Source organism: Vulpes lagopus, chromosome 6, assembly GCF_018345385.1.
Source record: "Vulpes lagopus strain Blue_001 chromosome 6, ASM1834538v1, whole genome shotgun sequence".
In the NCBI taxonomy this organism is placed as follows: domain Eukaryota; kingdom Metazoa; phylum Chordata; class Mammalia; order Carnivora; family Canidae; genus Vulpes; species Vulpes lagopus.
In genome coordinates, this window is record NC_054829.1 from 113480766 (window position 1) to 113500258 (window position 19493).

The window sequence follows — 19493 nt, forward strand, 5'->3', positions numbered from 1 at the left end:
AACAATTCCAAAAAAGCCACGAAAGGAGAAGAACTTAAGTGTGGTCAAATGGAGCACTGCCAAGTGCAGCAGATTGATAAAGACTACCTACCATGCATCCATAGGACTATATAATTTGAGGTCACTGCTCATCTTTGACAGGGCACTTTCAGTGGAGTGGTAGGGACAAAATCCAGACTGGAAAACAAAACTGATAAGTAAAGACAGCACCTATATACTGCTCCTCTGAAGAATTTGGCTGGGATGGACAGTGGCTAGAAGAGAAAAAAGGTGCACTAAAAAGAAAGGAAAACAGAGGAATAAGTGATAGAATGAGATCTCTTGAGAGTTGAAAGTAGATGGGGTAGAAAGCACTGGGAGAGACATACTAGTCTTGAGTGCAAAATAAACACCTCTGCCTGACCATGATGGCAGCATAGGTTATTCCTGACTGCACTCCTTTTCACAAGGACTAACATCTATTTAAGAACAAGACACCACTGAGAGAATCCTAGAACATGGCAATGAGGCTGAAACATAGCCTTGAACCTTAGAGATCAAGACAGTAGAAAGGGTGCAGATCTGCCTGATTCAGATCTTCAAATGAGTAGTTTTGCCAGCTCTAGGGCCAGTTTTGCCCATACCCAGGCAAAGCGCTGAATCACAGTCTCACCCACTATGAAGAGTACCTTCCAGTGCCATCTGACCAGAAGGCTGGTGACAACTCCTTAAAGCTATGTGGCCAGTGGCCCTTGAGCCAAGAGGTAGGAGAGCAGAGTCAGTCACCCCCAGAGGAAAGCCAGTACCAGAAGTGGAGACTTTTCATGCTATGCACAGGCAGGGAGATTAATTCCTAGCCACAGCTGACAGTGTCTCCTGGCCCCTCCCAACTAGGCAGTCTCTTTAGGAAATTGAAAGTAGCCTGGAGAGGCCTAGGCAAGAGGCTGAGACATAGCCCAACACATGGAGGAGAGTATCTTCCAGCCCCATCTGACCAGAGGACTGACAAAAATACCTGAAAGCCCTGAGGCCCAGAGGCACTCAAGCCAATAGAAGAACAGATAGAGCCAATAGTTTAAGAGCAAAGCCAGTGGCCCTGTTCAACCAGGGAACTTATGACAACAAAGAGCTTTACCAGTTTTAGAGCTACTTATTCCATTGCTCCCATTCTGGGAATTTAATTCATAGCTCCACTCATTGCTGAATAAAGCCTTCAGCCTGTCTGACCAGAGAACCTAACCAAAGCACGCAGGAAGTTGCACAGCCCATTTAACAGCCCTATGGAACAGTGGAATTTGAACAGAGAGCACAGCCTGTGGCTTGCCCGGTCTGAGGAGCAAAATTGGTAGTTACACCAGACCAGGGAATTCCATGCACACTCAGGTCTGATTTGAGCCCCCTAACAATGAGCTATACAGGGCCTGGGCACTGGCCTGCTGCCCTGCCAGAGTAGGAAAGCCCAACCATCTAGTAAACATGACCAGGGAATTCAGGCAACTGCAGAGCCTTTCTACTACTACTACTAACTAACTACAGCCTTTCTTGGGTATAGAAATAAGCTAGCAACACTATCCAACTGTTCTCAACTAATGGCACAACCCCCTATGCCAGTCCTTAGAGCTTCAATAGTTGCCTCACCCATAAATAGACTATAGCAGACCCCACTTGCCCAAAGGCATTACCAGCGAACATACCCAGGAACCCAAACTGAGCTGGCTAGTGAAGAACTATCTCTGTCAGGGCAAACTGTTAAGTCTGGAAGAGAAGTCCCATTAAAAAATGTACAGATACAATGTAAGGAATCAAGGATCATGAAAAATCAAGTAAATATGACACCACCACCAAAAACAAACTAATAAACCTCTAATAACTGAACTGTCAGGGATCCCTGGGTGGCGCAGCGGTTTGGCGCCTACCTTTGGCCCAGGGCGCGATCCTGGAGACCCGGGATCGAATCCCACATTGGGCTCCCGGTCCATGGAGCCTGCTTCTCCCTCTGCCTGTGTCTCTGCCTCTCTCTCTCTCTCTCTCTCTCTCTCTCTGTGACTATCATAAATAAATAAAAATTTTTTAAAAATTAAAAAATAAATAAATAAATAACTGAACTGTCAGAAAAAGAATATGAACTGTCAGAAAAAAATCAGAATAATCTTTTTAAGGAACTTAGTGAATTACAATAAAATATAGATAGACAATTAAAGGAAATTAGGAAAACAGTATATGAACAAAATGAGAAATGTAACAAGAAAATAGCAACCATCAAAAAAGAGAGAGAGAGGGCAAGAAATCCTAGAGTTGAAAAATAGGATACCTGGACTGAAGAACTTAATGGAGTTTCAAAAGCAGACTGAAGCTCACAAAAGACAGAATTAGCAACCTGGAATATAGGACATTGGAAATTCCCAGAGACACAAAAGAAAAAAAGAATAAAAAAAACTATTGGGAATTATAAGACACAATGAAAAGGAAACAATATTGTAGTACTGGAATTCCAGAAAAAAGAATAGAAAGAGAAAATAACAAAATATATTTAAAGCAATAATGGCTGAAAACTTCCCAAACTTGGGGAGAGAAATGGATATCCAAATCTGTGAGGCCCAAAGGATACCAAATAGGCTAAACCTGAATAGGAATACATCAAAACACATTACAGTTAAATTGTCAAAAGTCAGAAACAAAGAGTTTTAAGAGCAGAAAGAGAAAAGAAAGAAGTTACATACAAGGGAACCCCCATAAGACTATCAGTAGATTTCTCAACAGAAACTTTTCAGGCAAGAAGAAAATGGGATAACATATTCAAAATATTTTAAGAAAATAACAACAAAAAATTGTATACCCAGCAAAACAATCCTTCAGAAATAAAGGAGGTATAAAGACTCCTAAAACAAACAAAAGCTGGGCAGCCCAGGTGGCTCAGCGGTTTAGCACCACCTTCAGCCCAGGGTGTGATCCTGGAGACCTGGGATCGAGTCCCGCATCAGGCTTCCAGCATGGAGCCTGTTCCTCCCTCTGTCTGTGTCTCTGCCTTTCTGTCTCTCTCTGTGTCTCTCATGAATAAATAAATAAAATCTTTAAATAAAAAAAAAAGCTTCGGGGCCTTACAAGAAAATCTAAAGGGAGTTTTCTGAGTGGAAGTTAAAAAATGTTAATTAATATCCTAAAAACACAAAGGTAGCATAAATCTCACTGATAGTAAACATATGTCATAGTTATATTTTTCAATATGGTAGCAATGGGATGCAGCAAAAGCATCCTAAGAAGAAAGTTTATAGCAATAAATACCAATATTAGAATGCAAAAGATCCTAAATAATCTAACTTTACACTTCAAAAACCTAGAAAAAGAACAAACTGAACCTACAGTTAGCAGAAAAAAGGAAATAATATAGAACAGAAATAAATGAAATAGCGGACAGAAAAATCATAGAAAAGATTAACCAAACAAAAAGTTAGTTTCTTGAAAAGATAAACAAAACTGACAAAGACTTAGCTAGACAAACCAAGGAAAAAAGAGAAAAGACCCAAATCAACAGTTACAAATGAAGGAGACACTGCAACTAGTAGTACAGAAATTCAAAGGAGCACAGAGGCCCCTCTATGAACAACTATATGCCAAGAAATTGGACAAGTTAAAGAAATGGAAAAATTCTTAGAAAGATACCTACAGTTTCTAAACCTGAATCAGGAATAAATGAAATACCTGAATAGACCTATAACTAGTAAGATTGAATTAGTAATCAAAAAAATCTTCCACTAGAGAAAAGTCTAGGACCAAAAATCACTGCTGAATTTCACCAAATAATTTAAAAAGAATTAACACTAATACTTCTCAAATTCTTCTAAACATCCCAAACTCATTTTATGGGTCAAGCAGTATTCTGATACCAAAATCAGAAAAGGAAAATATTAGAAAACTATAAACCAGTGATGAATATGGATACACAAACTCTCAATAAAATAACAGCAAACTGAATTCAGCAGCACATTAAAAGGCCACAAGTCTTAGTAAATTCAAGAACACTGAAATCATACCAGGTATCCTTTCTGACCACAATGGCATGAAACTATAATTAAGTAACAAGAAGAAAACTGGAAAATTCACAAACACATGTATTAAGCAATACATATATTAAGCAATACTCTCCTGAACAAATAGATCAAATAAGAAATTAAAAAATAAATTTAAAAAGGTTTCTTGAGACAAACAGAAGTGGAAACCTACCATACCAGAACCATGATCATGTGGGATTTATCCCTGTGATACAAGGATGACTCAACATATTCTAATCAATTAATGTGATACATCACATTAATAAAACAAAAGAAACATATGATCATTTCAACAGATGCAGAAAAAGCACTTGACAAAATTCAACATCCATTCATGATAAAAACTCTTAACAAATTAGGCATAAAAGGAACATATATCAACATAATAAAGGGCATGAAATAAATAATAAATAAAGGATGAAAATTTTCCTCTAAAATTAGAAATCAAGAAAAGGATCCCCACACTTACCACTACTATTCAACATAGTACTAGAAGTCCTAGCTAGAGCAATCAGACTAGAAAAAGAAATGAAAAAAAAAAAAAAAAGAAATTAAAAGTATCAGAATTGGAAAGAAGTAAAATTGTCTCTATTTACAGATGACATGATTTTATATGGAGAAGACCCTAAAAACTCTACCAATAAACTGTTAGATATAATCAATGAATTCAGTAAAGCTACAGGATACAAAAATTAACATACAAAAATCAGTAGCATTTCTATACACTAATTTCTGAAAAAGAACTAAAGTCAATCACATTTACAATAGCCTCAAAAACAATAAGATACTTAAGAATAAAGTTAACTAAACTAAACTTTATTTCTCTATGCTGAAAACCCTAAGACATTGGTGAAAGAAATTAAAGAAGATCCAAATAAAAAGATATGGTATGTTCATGGATTACAAGAATTAATATTGTTAAAATGTCAATACTACTGAAAGCCATCTACAGATTCAATGCAATCCCTATCAATATTTCAATGGCACTTTTTACAGAAGTAGAAAAAAAATCTCTAAAATTTATTGAGAACAAAGCCCCTAAATAGCCAAAGAAATCCTGAGAAAGAACAAAACAGGAGGTATTACACTTCCTGATTTCAAGCTATACTATAAAGCTATGGTCATCAAAACAGTATGATACTGGCATAAAAACAGGCAAAGAGCAACAGAATAGAATAGAGAGCCCAGAAATAAACCCAAGGATATCTAGTCAACTAATATTTGACAAGGGAGCCAAGAATACTCAGTGGAGAAAAGACAGTCTCTTAAAAAAAGTGGTGCTGGGATAATTGAATATTCACATGTAAAAGAATGAAACTGGACCTATTTCTTATACCATTCACAAAAACTAACCCAAAATGGTTTAAGACTTCAATTTAAGACCTGAAACTATGAAAGTCATGGTAGAAACCATAGAAACAAAATTCCTTAACATGGTAATAATTTTTTGGGTATGACACTGAAAGTACAAGCAACAAAATCAAAAATAAACCAGTGGGACTAAATCAAACTAAAAATCTTCTGCACAGCAAAAGAAACCACAGAAAGGGAAAAGATGGGACACCTGAGCAGCTCAGTTGGTCAAGCATCTGCCTTTGGCTCAGGTCATGATCCCAGGCTTCTGGATCAAGTCCTGCAACAGGCTCCCTGCTCAGTGGGTTGCCTGCTCCTCCTTTTGCCCCTCCCCTTGCTTGAGCTCATTCTCTCGTCTCTCTCTCTCATAAAAATAAAATCTTTTTTTAATATTTTATTTATTCATGAGAGACAGAGAGATGGAGAGAGAGAGGCAGAGACACAGGTAGAGGGAGGAGAAGCAGGCTCCATGCAAGGAGCCCGATGCAGGACTTGATTCTGGGACTCCGGGGCCATGCCCTGAACCAAAGGTAGATGCTCAACCACTGAGCCACGCAGGTGTCCCAATAAATAAAATCTTAGAAAAAAAAGAGAAAAGACAACCTATAGAATGGGAAAAAATATTTGCAAACTATATACGAGTTAATATTCAAAACACATTAAGAACTACAACTCAATAGAAAAAAAAAACAAAAATAATTAAAAATGGGCAAAGGGTCTGAATAGACATTTTTCCAAAGAAGATATATGAAAGGCGAGTGGGTACATGAAAAGATGCCAACATCACTCATCATTAGGGAAATGCAAATCAAAGCCACAGAGATATTACCTCATGCCTGTTAGAATGGCCATCATCAAAAGAATAAGTGATAGGAAATGCTGGCATAGATGTTGAGAAAAGGGAACCCTGTGTGCTGTTGTGAATTTGTACAACCACTATGGAAAAAAATATGAAGAATCCTCAAAAAATTAAAAGCAGAACTACCATATTATCTAGCAATTCCACTTCTGGGAGTATATGAAATACGACCTCAAAAAGATATCCATACCCCCATGTTCATGGCAGCATTATTTATAATAGACACATATGGACAAATGGGTAATGAAGTTATGATACACATAAACACACTGGAATATTATTCAGCCATAAAAAAGTGGCACTCCTACTATTTGTGGCAACATGGATGGATGTTGAAAGCATTAAGCTGAATGAAATAAGTCAGACAAAAACAAATGCTGTATGATCTCACTTATATGTGGAATCTAAAGACAAAAACAACGCATAGAACAAAAAAGACCAGACCTGTAGTTATCAGAGTTCCAGAGGCAGAGAGTAGGAGGAGGGGGAGCTGGAGAAAGTGGCCAAGAGGACACACTTCCAGTTATAAAACAAATAAGTGTTAAGCATGTAATGTATATCATGGACAATATCTAAAAAAAAAAAATTGTTGAGAGTAAATCTTGTTTCTCATCACGAGAAAATTTTTTCCATTCATTCTTTCCTCTTTTTTTTTCTTTTTATTATATCTATAAGAGAAGATGGATGTTAGCTGATATGATTGTGGTAATCATTTCACCATATATATATATATATATATATATATATACATATATATATATGTATATATGTATATATATATATGTAATCAAGCATCATGCTGTCCTCCTCAAACTTTACATAGTAATATATGCAGTTATTTCTCAGTAAAACTGGGGTGGGGGTGGGGAAGACAAATGTCTATAAAGAACACCAGAAATTTGAAAGAGTTCCTGCCTGATGACCATTACTCCCTGCTGATCATGGGATGGTTAACTAGGGAGATTAAGGAGAGTGGAGATGAAGCAGAAGGCCTCAAGAGAAAGAGGAAAGATTGAAATTGCTGCTGAAGCAAACTGAAGATTGTGAATAAGACAGCCAGTAGTATGGAGGAGTCACTAAGATTGGGGACCATGTGCTTATGTGACCTGAAAAGCTCCCATTATGTGTTTCTTCTCTAGAGTGCTGAATAATCCATATGTGGAATGAAGAAACTGAAAGAACTGAATGAAAAATGATATAAAGCCTCAGATTTGTAGAATACTGAAAGCAAAAGGATGATCTGAGAAATCTGAATGTGATAGTAGGAAAGGAGTTCAAATTGTTGACCATAGAATCTTACCTGCTAGAGGAAGTGATCTGATACAGAGAAAAAATGAGAGAATTAAGATCCTAGAGGTATAGATAAGGTTGACGAACTGCTCAAAGGAAGCTATAAATGAGAAATGATGTTTCTCCAAAATAATAATATATCAATAAATAGCTATAATTTTTAAACAATTACTAAGTGTCAAGTAGTTACATAAATATTTTGTTTTACCAAAACAAACTTTTTTTTTATATATGTTTTAGCTAGGTTTTTTTATTTAAAAAAAAAAAAGATACCAAATTCAAATGGACTCTTCAGAGTTAAGGTTTAGAATCAGAGCTTTCTAAGAGGTCACCCGAGGTGAGGCAGAGAACTGTGCTTCCCCTGGCGGGGGCCAGCTAACAAACACTTCTAGACCAGGCCTGGGTGTCTGCTCACAGCAGAAGGGGCCCAGGTGATCACTGCCCCACTGGGCCCAGCACGCATCCCTGAGGACTCAAAACTCACTACCGATTGAACATCCTGTGAAGGTTCTCCAGGCCACGGACGTCAGGGAGAGAGGGGCAGCTTGAAGCACTTGAGCCCTCCCTGCTGACGCCCCTTCCCTGGCTCTGTGGTTGAAACGAGTACACCTGTTTTACCTGAGTCTGGAGGAATCAAATGCCCAATGACGTGACCTTACACTGCACTGTGAAGCGGTAGCACTTTATCACAACAACAGTGTGAGGTAATTACTATTTTATACCTTTTTTTCCCCCTCTTAGGTGAGTAAATGAAAGTACTGAGAGTTTAAGTGACTTACTAAAAACAAAGAGCCAGGAGGTGACAACCCACTTTTTAAAAAATAAAAATTAGGTATTTTAATTTATTTTTATGTTTATTTTTTATTTATTTATTTTTAATAATAAATTTATTTTTTATTGGTGTTCAATTTGTCAACATACAGAATAACACCCAGTGGTCATCCCGTCAGGTGCCCCCCTCAGTGTCCGCCACCCAGTCACCCCCACCACCCGCCCTCCTCCCCTTCCACCACCCCTAATTCGTTTCCCAGAGTTAAGAGTCTTCCATGTTCTGTCTCCCTTTCTGATATTTCCTACCCATTTTTTATTTAAATTCAATTTAGTTAACATATAGTTTATCTTTAGTTTCGGAGGTAGAATTTAGTGATTCATCAGTTGCATACAACACCCAGTAGTCATTCCTTCAAAGTGCCTTCCTTAATGCTGGTCACCTAGTTACCCCATCCCCCCACCCCCTACCCTCCAGGAACCCTTAGTTTGTTTCCTATAGCTAAGAGTCTCTTATGGTTTGTCTTAACCACTGTGCAGGCCAAAGTCAAAGACCTAAAAGATGTAGTTTATTTACAAAGGAAGTTTTACAGGAAACAGAAGCAAGAGAGTGGTAGAGTAAGTTAAACCTCGGCAGAGTACAGGGAAAGGAATATAGGTAAATGGGGATAAAGTTAGAAGAGACAAGAATCAGGCATTAAGGAGGCCCACAATTTGAATGGTACTATGGAATTACCAGAAGGAATGGCACTGAAAAAATAACTAACCCTAGATTTTCCCAACTTTACAAATGAGATGATCAGTGTGCCCACTCAAGGAACATGCTACATAAAAATCACAGGCAGTTCCAAGAATAAAGTTGAAAAGGCCCTGTGTCAGTCCTTAGGAATTTAACAATCTAGATACAAATAAACCAATTATTTTTTTTAAAGCATAATAAGCCAGAGTAAGAAAATGTTGGAAAGAACTAACGGTAGTACTCTGAAACTCAAATTGTTATAAGACTGAATTTGCCTAGAAAGGTCTGGAAAGGTAGATATAAGGCTGGATATATAGAATTGAGATAGAAAAGTTCAGGGATGCCTGGGTGGCTCAGTGGTTGAGCGTCTGCCTTTGGCTCAGGGCATGATCCTAAAGTCCTGGGATCAAGGCCCACGTTGGGCTCCCTGAATGGAGCCTGCTTCTCCCTCTGCCTGTGTCTCTGCCTCTCTCTCTGTGTCTCTCATAAATAAATAAATAAAACATTTTTTTAAAAAAGTGCAGAGGGAAGAAGCTGCATAAACAAAGCCATGGAAGTAGGCAAGACCAAGAAACACCCGGCAGCAATAAGCAAGGCAAGCTACCTGGTGCCCTAAGAACAGAATAAGGAAACAAGAAAGGATTGAAAAGGTAACCTGGGACCATGTCATCACTAAGGATGATATCCTGAATTTTATTTAATTCAGAAGGGAGTGAGGAACTCCTAAGGGTTCAAATTGGGAAATTCTATAATAGGAGGTTCTAAAGCATCATTAGAATAGCCTTCTAATCAAAAATTTTTAAAATTATTTTCCAGAAAGAGATGTGCTTATGGAGTAGACTACAATCCCAACAGTGGTGAGACTTATACATTTTTCATAATAATAAAAATGAAATTTCCAGAGTTTGCCCATTACCCCATAAAAATTGTTTTCCTTATTTTTCCCCCAAATAATTACAATATGTTTGTCCTCTGCCACACAACCTTTTATTTTTTTAAAGATTTTATTTTTTTATTCATGAGAGACACACAGAGAGAGAGGCAGAGACATTGGCAGACGGAGAAACAGACTCCCTGTGGGGAGCCCAACCTGTGACTCGATCCCAGGACCCCAGGATCATGACCTGAGCCAAAGGCAGACATTCAACCACTGAGCCACCCAGGTGCCCTAACCACACAACCTTTTAAGTGCCATGAAATAAAGTAAAAATGAATATGCAAGGCAGTCTTTTAAGTGGAGAAGTTATAATATGCATCTGAGGGGTACATGTAGAAATGGAGAATTTTGCTTTGGTTAAAAATAATAATAATAATAATAATAATAATAATAAACATGAGATTGAAGAGGAATTAGGAACCAACTGCACATGTCTATATGGGCCAGATCTTTTCTTTTAGCATGTAGATGTGTGCATTTAACATACATATGTTACTGGTACAGAAGTCCTCAAAAGGCACGGCCAAGGGCATTTTACCAAATTGTCCTTTGTGCTAGGGATAGCTCTAAGACTGGGACATGGAAACATATTTATGGACTTAACAGCACATGTTTGTTTTTAAATGTATGCAAAAGAACCAGTCAGAACAGAAAAGTCAATGGCTTTTGGTTAATGGATCTTTTCTATGAGAATAAGCAATGGGTCTGGCCAGTTTTCCTCAAATTGTATTTTAACAGTAACTGCATCAAGACAACTGGGATGATTTCCTAAAATGCAGGTACCAGGGCACCTTCTGGACCTAACAAATCAGAATCACTGAGTGTAAGGGCTGGTGATCTGAACTTTTAGAAACTTCCTAGGAGATCTGTTACATATGTTTTTAGGTTTTTGAATCTTTGGTCACCTGCAAGGATACCAAAACAAAACTGCTTGGCTGAAGAATAGAAGTGGGAGGCCGACTTTTTTCATGGTAAATTCTCGTGTGCCTTTTGAATTCTGAATTTTTCCGCAAACAATGCTTACAAGAATGAGCATCATATTTACATTTGCATACTTAGAACCAGGCAGAGCATGTGGCAGGATAGGAAAAATGTTTGTGGGTTTGGTCATACATGGCATAGTTTATAATAAATATTATAAGTAACATACTTTTTTATACCCCTATTTCCTCTACCCTCCCCTTGACCTTCTCAAAAGAAACAGATTACTGCATTGTCAAAAGCTTTTGCACCAGGACCCATATTTTGGTCTTTATTCTTCTTGGTAGCAATTCATTCATCTCCAATACCTGGAACTTACTAGATTCACATGGTTGAGGCTAGAAAGTGTTGATACAGCTTCCCACATCCTTCTTTTAGCCACATTTTACAAATGATATCTGTTTCCTCTCCCATAAATACCAGTGTATACGATATTTGGCATTTAGCTTTTGCCTCTTATAGAAAATAATCACAGTGAGTATATTGCTATACATGTCTGTGTCTATCAGGCTAGAAAAAATTGTTTTCAACTGTTAGATAAAATTTATACCTTTGGCAGAGTTTCCAGTGATTTGAATTTTAAGCAGCTAATTAGTCCTTTTGGTAACAACTAATTACTTCTGGTATGCATGTAAGCAAAAACTCTTGAATAAAATGCAATTGTAACTTCTTTGATATTTTCTTTCTCATTGGATTCTACATATATAATCATTTATGTTGATAAATTTATCCTTTTTAAAAAGGCAAACAAACAAATCCTTAGTTCTAAAGCACTCTTAAAATTATAAAGTCATCCTCTCTAGGGAAAAACTAGTATCTATTTTCCCTGAACTGGTAACCCTTTCAAGGCTCCTTGTTTCTCTCTATTTCAGCAGAACCGTTGCCAAGAAATAAAAGTGACATTACAGTTGTCATAGGTCAGAACAGGAGCAAGAAAGAAATACTGTCTGGAAAACAAGCTAATTATTTTACCAAAACATTGTCATTACATGTCTGTTCTCATTAGTCCTGTTGTTGTGCATATCTTCCTAACTAAAAATTAATAAAGAAAACTTGGAGAGGATACATGTTTAGCAAGAGATATAGCATATTCTATGTGTAGAGAGAATATGGTGATTCATACACATGCACACACACATATACATGCAAAGTTTAAAAAGAAATTATTTTATGTCCTAACTAATTATATTCCCTTTATGGCCTTGAATTTCTTAGAAGAAAAAAACAAATCCCAGGCTTGAGTCCAAAATCTGCAAATGTCATAAGGTAACACGCAGTACAAAACCATCACTTTGTTTTTGTTTGTTTGTTTTTTAAGATTTTTTTTTATTCATTCATGAGGGACAGAGAGAGAGAGAGAGAGAGAGGCAGAGACACAAGCAGAGGGAGAAGCAGGCTCCACGCAGGGAGTCCAATGCGGGATCGATCCCCGGACTCCAGGACCATGTCCCGGGCCAAAGGCAGGTGCTAAACCACTGAGCCACCCAGGGATCCCTAAAACTGTCACTTTGAAACAGTCCTTTTGCTTATGGTGCACTTTGCATTATGTTAAAGTAGATATACAAAAATAGAGTTAAAAACCTGAGGAGGGCAGCCCTGGTGGCTCTGCGGTTTGGCGCCACCATCCACCCAGGGTGTGATCCTGGAGACGCGGGATCAAGTCCCACGTCAAGCTCCCTGCATGGAGCCTGCTTCTCCCTCTGCCTATGTCTCTGCCTCTCTCTCTCTCTCTCTGTGTCTCGTGAATAAATAAAAAAATCTTAAAAAAAAAAAAAAACCTGAGCAAAGTTCCACAGCTGGCAGCTAAGTAGCTTTTCTTTATGGGATTAAGTTCAACACCTTATAAGTATTACTGTAATTCTTGACAATCAGGTTAACTTTCAGCAAAATCAATGTCATTAACTAGTTCATAATTCATTCTGGATTACCTCTGTCTTTAGCAGACAGAGTAGCATTTTTTACTTTCTATACTCATACGGGTAAAACAGTGACACTCTGCTCTAAATGTCACAGAGTAAAATGTTTCCTGGGTTAAAAAGTAAATTCAAATTTAGTTCAAATGTATTAGTATCACTGAGTCACACAGTATCTCCACATTTCCCATTTCATGCCCAATGCAGATGCTAGTCAAGTGAAATAGACACAGAGAAGTATTGATAAATCTCTCATAAATAAAGCAAGAAATATGAACTAGTGTCTAAGTGGATTAATTTATACACATATTACATTGTATTAAAATGTTTTCATTTAATAAGCAATTTGAAGTATCATTCGGCTTTTCTTGTTGAGCTACATTGAAAAATGTGGCATATAAAATGAATGATGAAAGACTGCTTCTAACAGACATTAGAAAAGAACTTCCAGATATAACGTGATTGTCTTAAGTCTCTCAGTAGGTGACATTATGATAAATTTTGGAGGAAAAAAGGAAGAGAAATCAAAGTCACAGAATTGAAGTTACTATAAAAATAACCAGAAGGTTAAATTTAAGAAGTCTCATTTTTCAGAAATACCCAGTATGGTAAAAGTCTTATTTATCAATTCCATGACTCCATCAGTCCACTGGTAGCTATTTAAAGTCACCCTCAAACTATTTTGTTTGTGAAAGTTCTAAGATTTAATATGTGCTCCAGGCAGAGTGAATAAAAATACAATTAAATATTCTTGATCACAGCCGAAGCTTTTCATTTAAAGCCAACAGGACTTATTCTATAGAATAAAGGATATCACTGTTTCCTCTTATTCATAGATGTAATTAGATTTTTTTCTCATTCATTGTATCAAATCTTAATATAACCATTCTCTCATCTCTGCTACTTTACCTCAATAAATTTCCTTGAATATTTTTTCAGTCTCTAATGAATGAACCTATTATATTCATTATTATGATGATTATAACTATTATTACTATTCATTCGCATGATATTATATATTTTTGGAAAGTACTATTATCACATGAATTATTTTTATGATCTTTTTTATAGCAGCATAAATGCGACAATGATTTCTTTGCCATTGAAAATCTCATGCAGAATTATTTCCGTTTGTCAACACTTCACCAACAGAAACTACTTGCATTCACTGGAAACAGTAGCTTCTAAAAAGTCCATTCTACATTCCAGACCAATTTAATCAAACCTACAGAATTTAAATTTATTTTATTATAAAGAAAATGCTGTGTGGTTTTTTTTCAATGCATGAATTCAATCTAGGTCAGCTGCTTCCATAGGAAGAGTTAATTTTATCTAGCTAAACACTGAAATCTTGTCTTAAAAGAGGTATCTGATATTGGAAATAATAGACCCAGGAACTATGGAAATGGGTTTGAGAAAATAGACACATGGAAATGTTATTGATTGAAAATAGTTAATATTTTAGCAAAAGTTCAGTCCTTAGTGCCATAATGTCACTAAGGCCATATGTCATCCTGCCATAATGACAGTCCTTCTGTCATTATGGCCTCTAATAAATATAAATCAGAGGATATTCAATTATTGCTAACAGTGGTGATACATTGATTATTTATGTTCTTTAACTTGTAGTACTACATTATAAGCCAAATTAAGTAGTTTGAAATTATCAAATGCCAATCTCCTGAGATTCTGCTGCCACAAATTATGAATAGTTCACATATCATGAAGTCATTATGTGTGAGCATCTAGAATGCTATTCAGCATCAAACTAATTGCACCAACATGGATATATTGTTTTTTATGTATTATATTAAAATATCAGAAAAAAATGTTCATCAAATCTTACTAATAACACATCCTCTAATATGTATTGAAATAATGAGAGTACCTGGAATATGTCCACAATTCAGAAACACATCATGAATTGAAACCCTGTGCAAGGACCTCTGAAGAAAAACAAGCATTGCTATGATTGTACTGTCCCCTAGGGTTAAAATAACTTGTATGTACACTGAAGTCCATTTTCCTTTTTCAGATCAGCATTTTTATGACGCATTTGTCCAACTATGGGAATGACCGCCTGGGGCTGTATACATTTGTTAATCTGGCCAACTTCGTGCAGACCTGGACCAACTTGCGACTTCAGACTCTGCCTCCAGCACAGCTGGCTCACAAGTATTTTGAGCTCTTTCCTGATCAAAAAGACCCTCTCTGGCAGGTAATATTGGTTCAATAATTGGTATAATTAATTAATCCCATAAATATATCTTGGAGTTCTATGAGGTAATCAAAATCTGAAAAGTGAAGGTATCCAGGGGAAGAAAATACATTTTGGAAATGTTAGTAGATTTGAAAAACTACTTCTTGAACTGCAATCTTATATTATTGCTTCATAATGGGCCAAATTCTCTGTTCCTATACCCATTATAAATTATGAAATTCTGGGAACCCTGGGTGGCGCAGCGGTTTAGCACCTGCCTTTGGCCCAGGGCGCGATCCTGGAGACCCGGGATTGAATCCCACGTCGGGCTCCCAGTGCATGGAGCCTGCTTCTCCATCTGCCTGTGTCTCTGCCTCTCTCTCTCTCTCTCTCTCTCTCTCTCTCTCTGTGACTATCATAAATAAATAAAAATTTAAAAATAAATAAATAAATAAATTATGAAATTCTGAAAGCTCGATGAGGGGTTCAGTGGCTGTAATGCTTTCAATAAGGAGTGAGGGGTCAATTTGCAGATTGCAGTAGGCTAAAAAGAGTTAGAAGAATGGTAAATAGGTTGTGTGCGAGGCAAGTAGCCAGCCAGTCCACCTACAGCACATCCTTATACCTTTAATGACTAAATGTCATCAGAGGGATAGGTGAAAAGAGATCAGAACTGACATTTGCTTTCTGAACCATGGGGTCCACCAGCAGCTGCAGAATATGGGCAGCTCTCTAAAGTATTAGTTGGGAATTACTTTGGACAGGGGAAAGGGTTTAGTGGCAAAATTACTGAGCTTCCTAAGAAAAAATATCACATAAACATGGCATATTTAAACTGTTCTACACATAACCCAGATTTCAAAGCATACATTCACATGTGTCCTAGAGTTGCAGAAACATACTTTGAACTTAAAGCTTACTCCATGATCTGAGGAAGGTGATAATCTTAGCAAATAATTATGTATTGCTTATTGTGTGTCTTTACATGTTAACTCATTTAATCCTTACAACTATCCTGTGTGGTAGGTATAATTATTATCCCCCATTTTACAGATGAAGAAACTGAGGCTTGGAAATGCTAAGACACTTATGCAAGTTCACACAGCTACTGTATGACAGAGTAGGAATCAGTTCTAGGCCATCTGGTTCCAGAGGCTGTGCTCTTAATCACTGTTCTAAATGAGAGTTACTGAGCTACTAGAGAGTTACTAACAGGGCTGATGGTAATAACAGTCATCAGAAGTAGAACTGAGTAAATTTCACAGATTGAAGTTGCAGTAAGCTCTGAACTGTATACTCAATTCATTCAGTTTTGAACATGAGCTAACTACAGCCTGACCACAAACAGATAACTCCAAGAAAAAACATAAGTACACATTTTAGAATGTGAAAGTCAGTGGTTGTGAAATTATCATTACATATTACTTTGCAGTTGCTATAACACACATCTTTTTTTCTTAACCACTACAAAATATCACCAAATGTTAGCCACTGGAAGACATGCAATTTTCCTACTGATTTAACACCTTATTTTTTTTAAAGATTCTATTTATTTGAGAGAGAGAAAGGGCAAGCACAAGTTGGGGGGGGTGGGGTGCGCAGAGACAGAGGGAAAGAGACAAGCAGACTCTGCTGAGCAGGGAGCCAGACATGGGATTGGATCACAGGACTCTAGGATCATGACCTGAGCTAAAGGCAGGCGCTTAACTGACTGAGACACCCCACTGCCCCAACACTTTATTTTTAAACTGAAATCATTATTATTTCAGGTGTTAGGTTTGAAACAACTCTTTCTTTCCAGAATAGCAGCCAAAAAGAACACTCTCACTTTAGTTTTAATATCTGCTGCTTATTTTAAATAAGCAGGTGATTTAACTACACACATCTATAATATTAATTGAATAGAAGTAGAGTACTGTCCTGATTGTCCTGATTGTTGTATCTGAAATAGTATTAAAGGGTACTTCAATTCTTCACATAATGTGCACTTTGCAGTTGAAATTAAGGATGTTCTAGATACAGCTTGCATAGTGGTTTTGATTCATGTACGATACACCAAAAGCAGATCCTTAAGATAGTAATTCACCTTTGTTTTAGCCTTTTGCTAACATTTAGTGCTTTTTAGCATCATTGTCCATAAAGTTATAGTTTTACATTTACATTTACTGACCTCTAAAGGCAGCTGAAAGGAATCTGCTATCTCTTTAAATAGTATTATTATGGCCAGATGTGTACCTCCTTAAGCACAGCAAGATAGTTCAAAGTTATTGAGAATAAAAATCTTATACCTTATATTTCAGTTACTTATTGAATGCTGAGAGTGTACCTTCTTTTAGATTCACAGGAAGCACAGTCTCTGCCCAAAACTATACTGGAACTCACTATTTTAAAACATACATACATACATACACACACAATTAAGATGTAGAACTGCCAAAAGCAGAAAAAATACTAAATCTTCAGTGCTATAAAGCTGTTTAGCCATAGTGGAAATGTCTTCTCTCCTCCAACCCCACAGTAGACACTCAGGCTGGAAAGAGAATTTAGGCTGGAAAAGAGAGTTACTTGAAAGCTTCCATGATGCCATTTCAAGGCCTTCATTTAAAAGAAGCCACATGGCTTTGTGTCCTGGAATATCTTTTTAAGTACAGAAGTTGAAAAATTCAGGGCACCTAGGTGGTTCAGTCATGAATCTGGATTGCAGCTCTGACTCTTGATTCTGGCTCAGGTGATGATCTCAGGGTCATGAGATCAAACCCCACATTAGGCTCCATGCTCAGCAGTCTGCTTGAGATTCTTTCTCTCCCTCTCCTTCTCCCTCCGCCCCTCCCCTTGCTCACCTTTTCTTTCTCTATCTAACATAAATAAGTCTTTTTTTTTTAAGTTGAAAAACTCTATCACACAACAGACATGCACAAAAATTACATCTCTATATTCTTTTCCCATTTAGAATCCTTGTGATGACAAACGCCACAGAGACATTTGGTCTAAGGAAAAAACTTGTGATCGCTTACCAAAATTCTTGGTAATAGGACCCCAGAAAACTGGTGAGAGCTTTTTGTTATGATTAATCAAACAGTATAAAACTTCCGATGACTAGAAGTGAGTTCTTGTCACAATGAGTTTTCAAAATTCCTATAAATACTGATGAATGAATAACACATTTTATTCTCTGACATAAACTTTGTTTAGCTTGATAATGTACTTGAATGCTTGTCAAGGAATTTTTTAAAGTGAAAAAGATGAAAATAAATGTCACATGGTTTAAATATCTAGTAGTCAATTTGGCAGCAAATGTTAATTTTTTCCAAAGACCTGAATTAAAAGGTGGTGTTGTTAACATTTCTAAAATCAAGATGAATCACATATTGAGAAAGTGACTAATAGGATTTCATCAAAAATCAAGATAGACACTATAACTATCTATAACTCTTTATAATCAGTCCCTTCCAGAAAAACAGCCTCTTCCTGATATAGTTTATTTCTAAACTATTTCTTGCAGAGATGACTGTTTTCTAAAAATCTAAAGGATGTTTGACAAGCAAAATTCCAGACATAAACAAAACTATGCGCTAACAAAGGTATTTATTCACACCCAGGAGAAATCTTTTGCACCTTTTCTTAAATTGACATGCAATTTTTTCCCCATTAACTTCTCGTTTAAGAATCGGTATAAAAATGAAGCCCAGTGGAAACTTTAAAATGCCAGACATCCATGCTGTATCCTGCATGATAAATTATTAGGGGCTCTTGGATTCTTGCTTCACAGAAAACAGCCATTTCAACCATATGCCTTTCTAAGGGGAATACCTTCCATCTCCTCATTTGTTTAAAATAACTGAGGAAGATTTTATGTAATGTACCCAAAGAGTTTAGCCTATTCATTACCTCTTGGTCCCATTTGCCAATATCAATTTGAAAACAATAATAAATATGATAAAAAAATTTCACATCCTTATTTATTTCATTTGTCTAAAATAACTGAGGAAGATTTTATGTAATGTATCCATAGAGTTTAGCCTATTCATTTTCTCTTGGTCCCATTTGCCAATATCAATTTGAAAACAATAATAAATATGATAAAAAAAATGTTCACATCCTTATTTATTTCATTTGTCCTTATCTATTTAAAGTCAAGATACAACTAGAAAAACATTTAAACTAAAGTCTCTTCAGCAAATTCCCACTTGTCATTACTGATCACATCTCTCTGAACCTTGGCATATCAAATTCACTTCAGAAAGCCCCGCAGGAAGTGCTTCCTCTTGTTTCGTACTAGATGTGCAGACATTTCAAAATCATGGTTAGATGGCAGAACCATTACTTGCCGTCTTAAACTCAGTTGGGTTTCTAAATGTTTAGTTAGAATTGTATATAATAGTTACCTTTGGAAGAAAAGTTTTTCTCTTTTTTATAGAAACTAAA

General features: G+C 36.6%; 1 protein-coding gene and 1 long non-coding RNA gene across 3 annotated transcripts in view; one reads left to right on the plus strand and one right to left on the minus strand.

The window, feature by feature from the left end:
* NDST3 (N-deacetylase and N-sulfotransferase 3) overlaps positions 1-19493 on the plus strand; it is a 177098-nt gene that overhangs the window by 125694 nt on the left and 31911 nt on the right. The window contains exons 8-9 of one of the 2 annotated variants that reach the window (XM_041757650.1): positions 14904-15086; positions 18019-18115. In XM_041757650.1, the coding sequence (XP_041613584.1) occupies positions 14904-15086; positions 18019-18115 (280 nt within the window). The remainder of the gene's footprint in view (positions 1-14903; positions 15087-18018; positions 18116-19493) is intronic. The other variant, XM_041757652.1, reaches the window with a different exon arrangement.
* LOC121492417 overlaps positions 1-19493 on the minus strand; it is a 160969-nt gene that overhangs the window by 89324 nt on the left and 52152 nt on the right. The window lies entirely within an intron of this gene.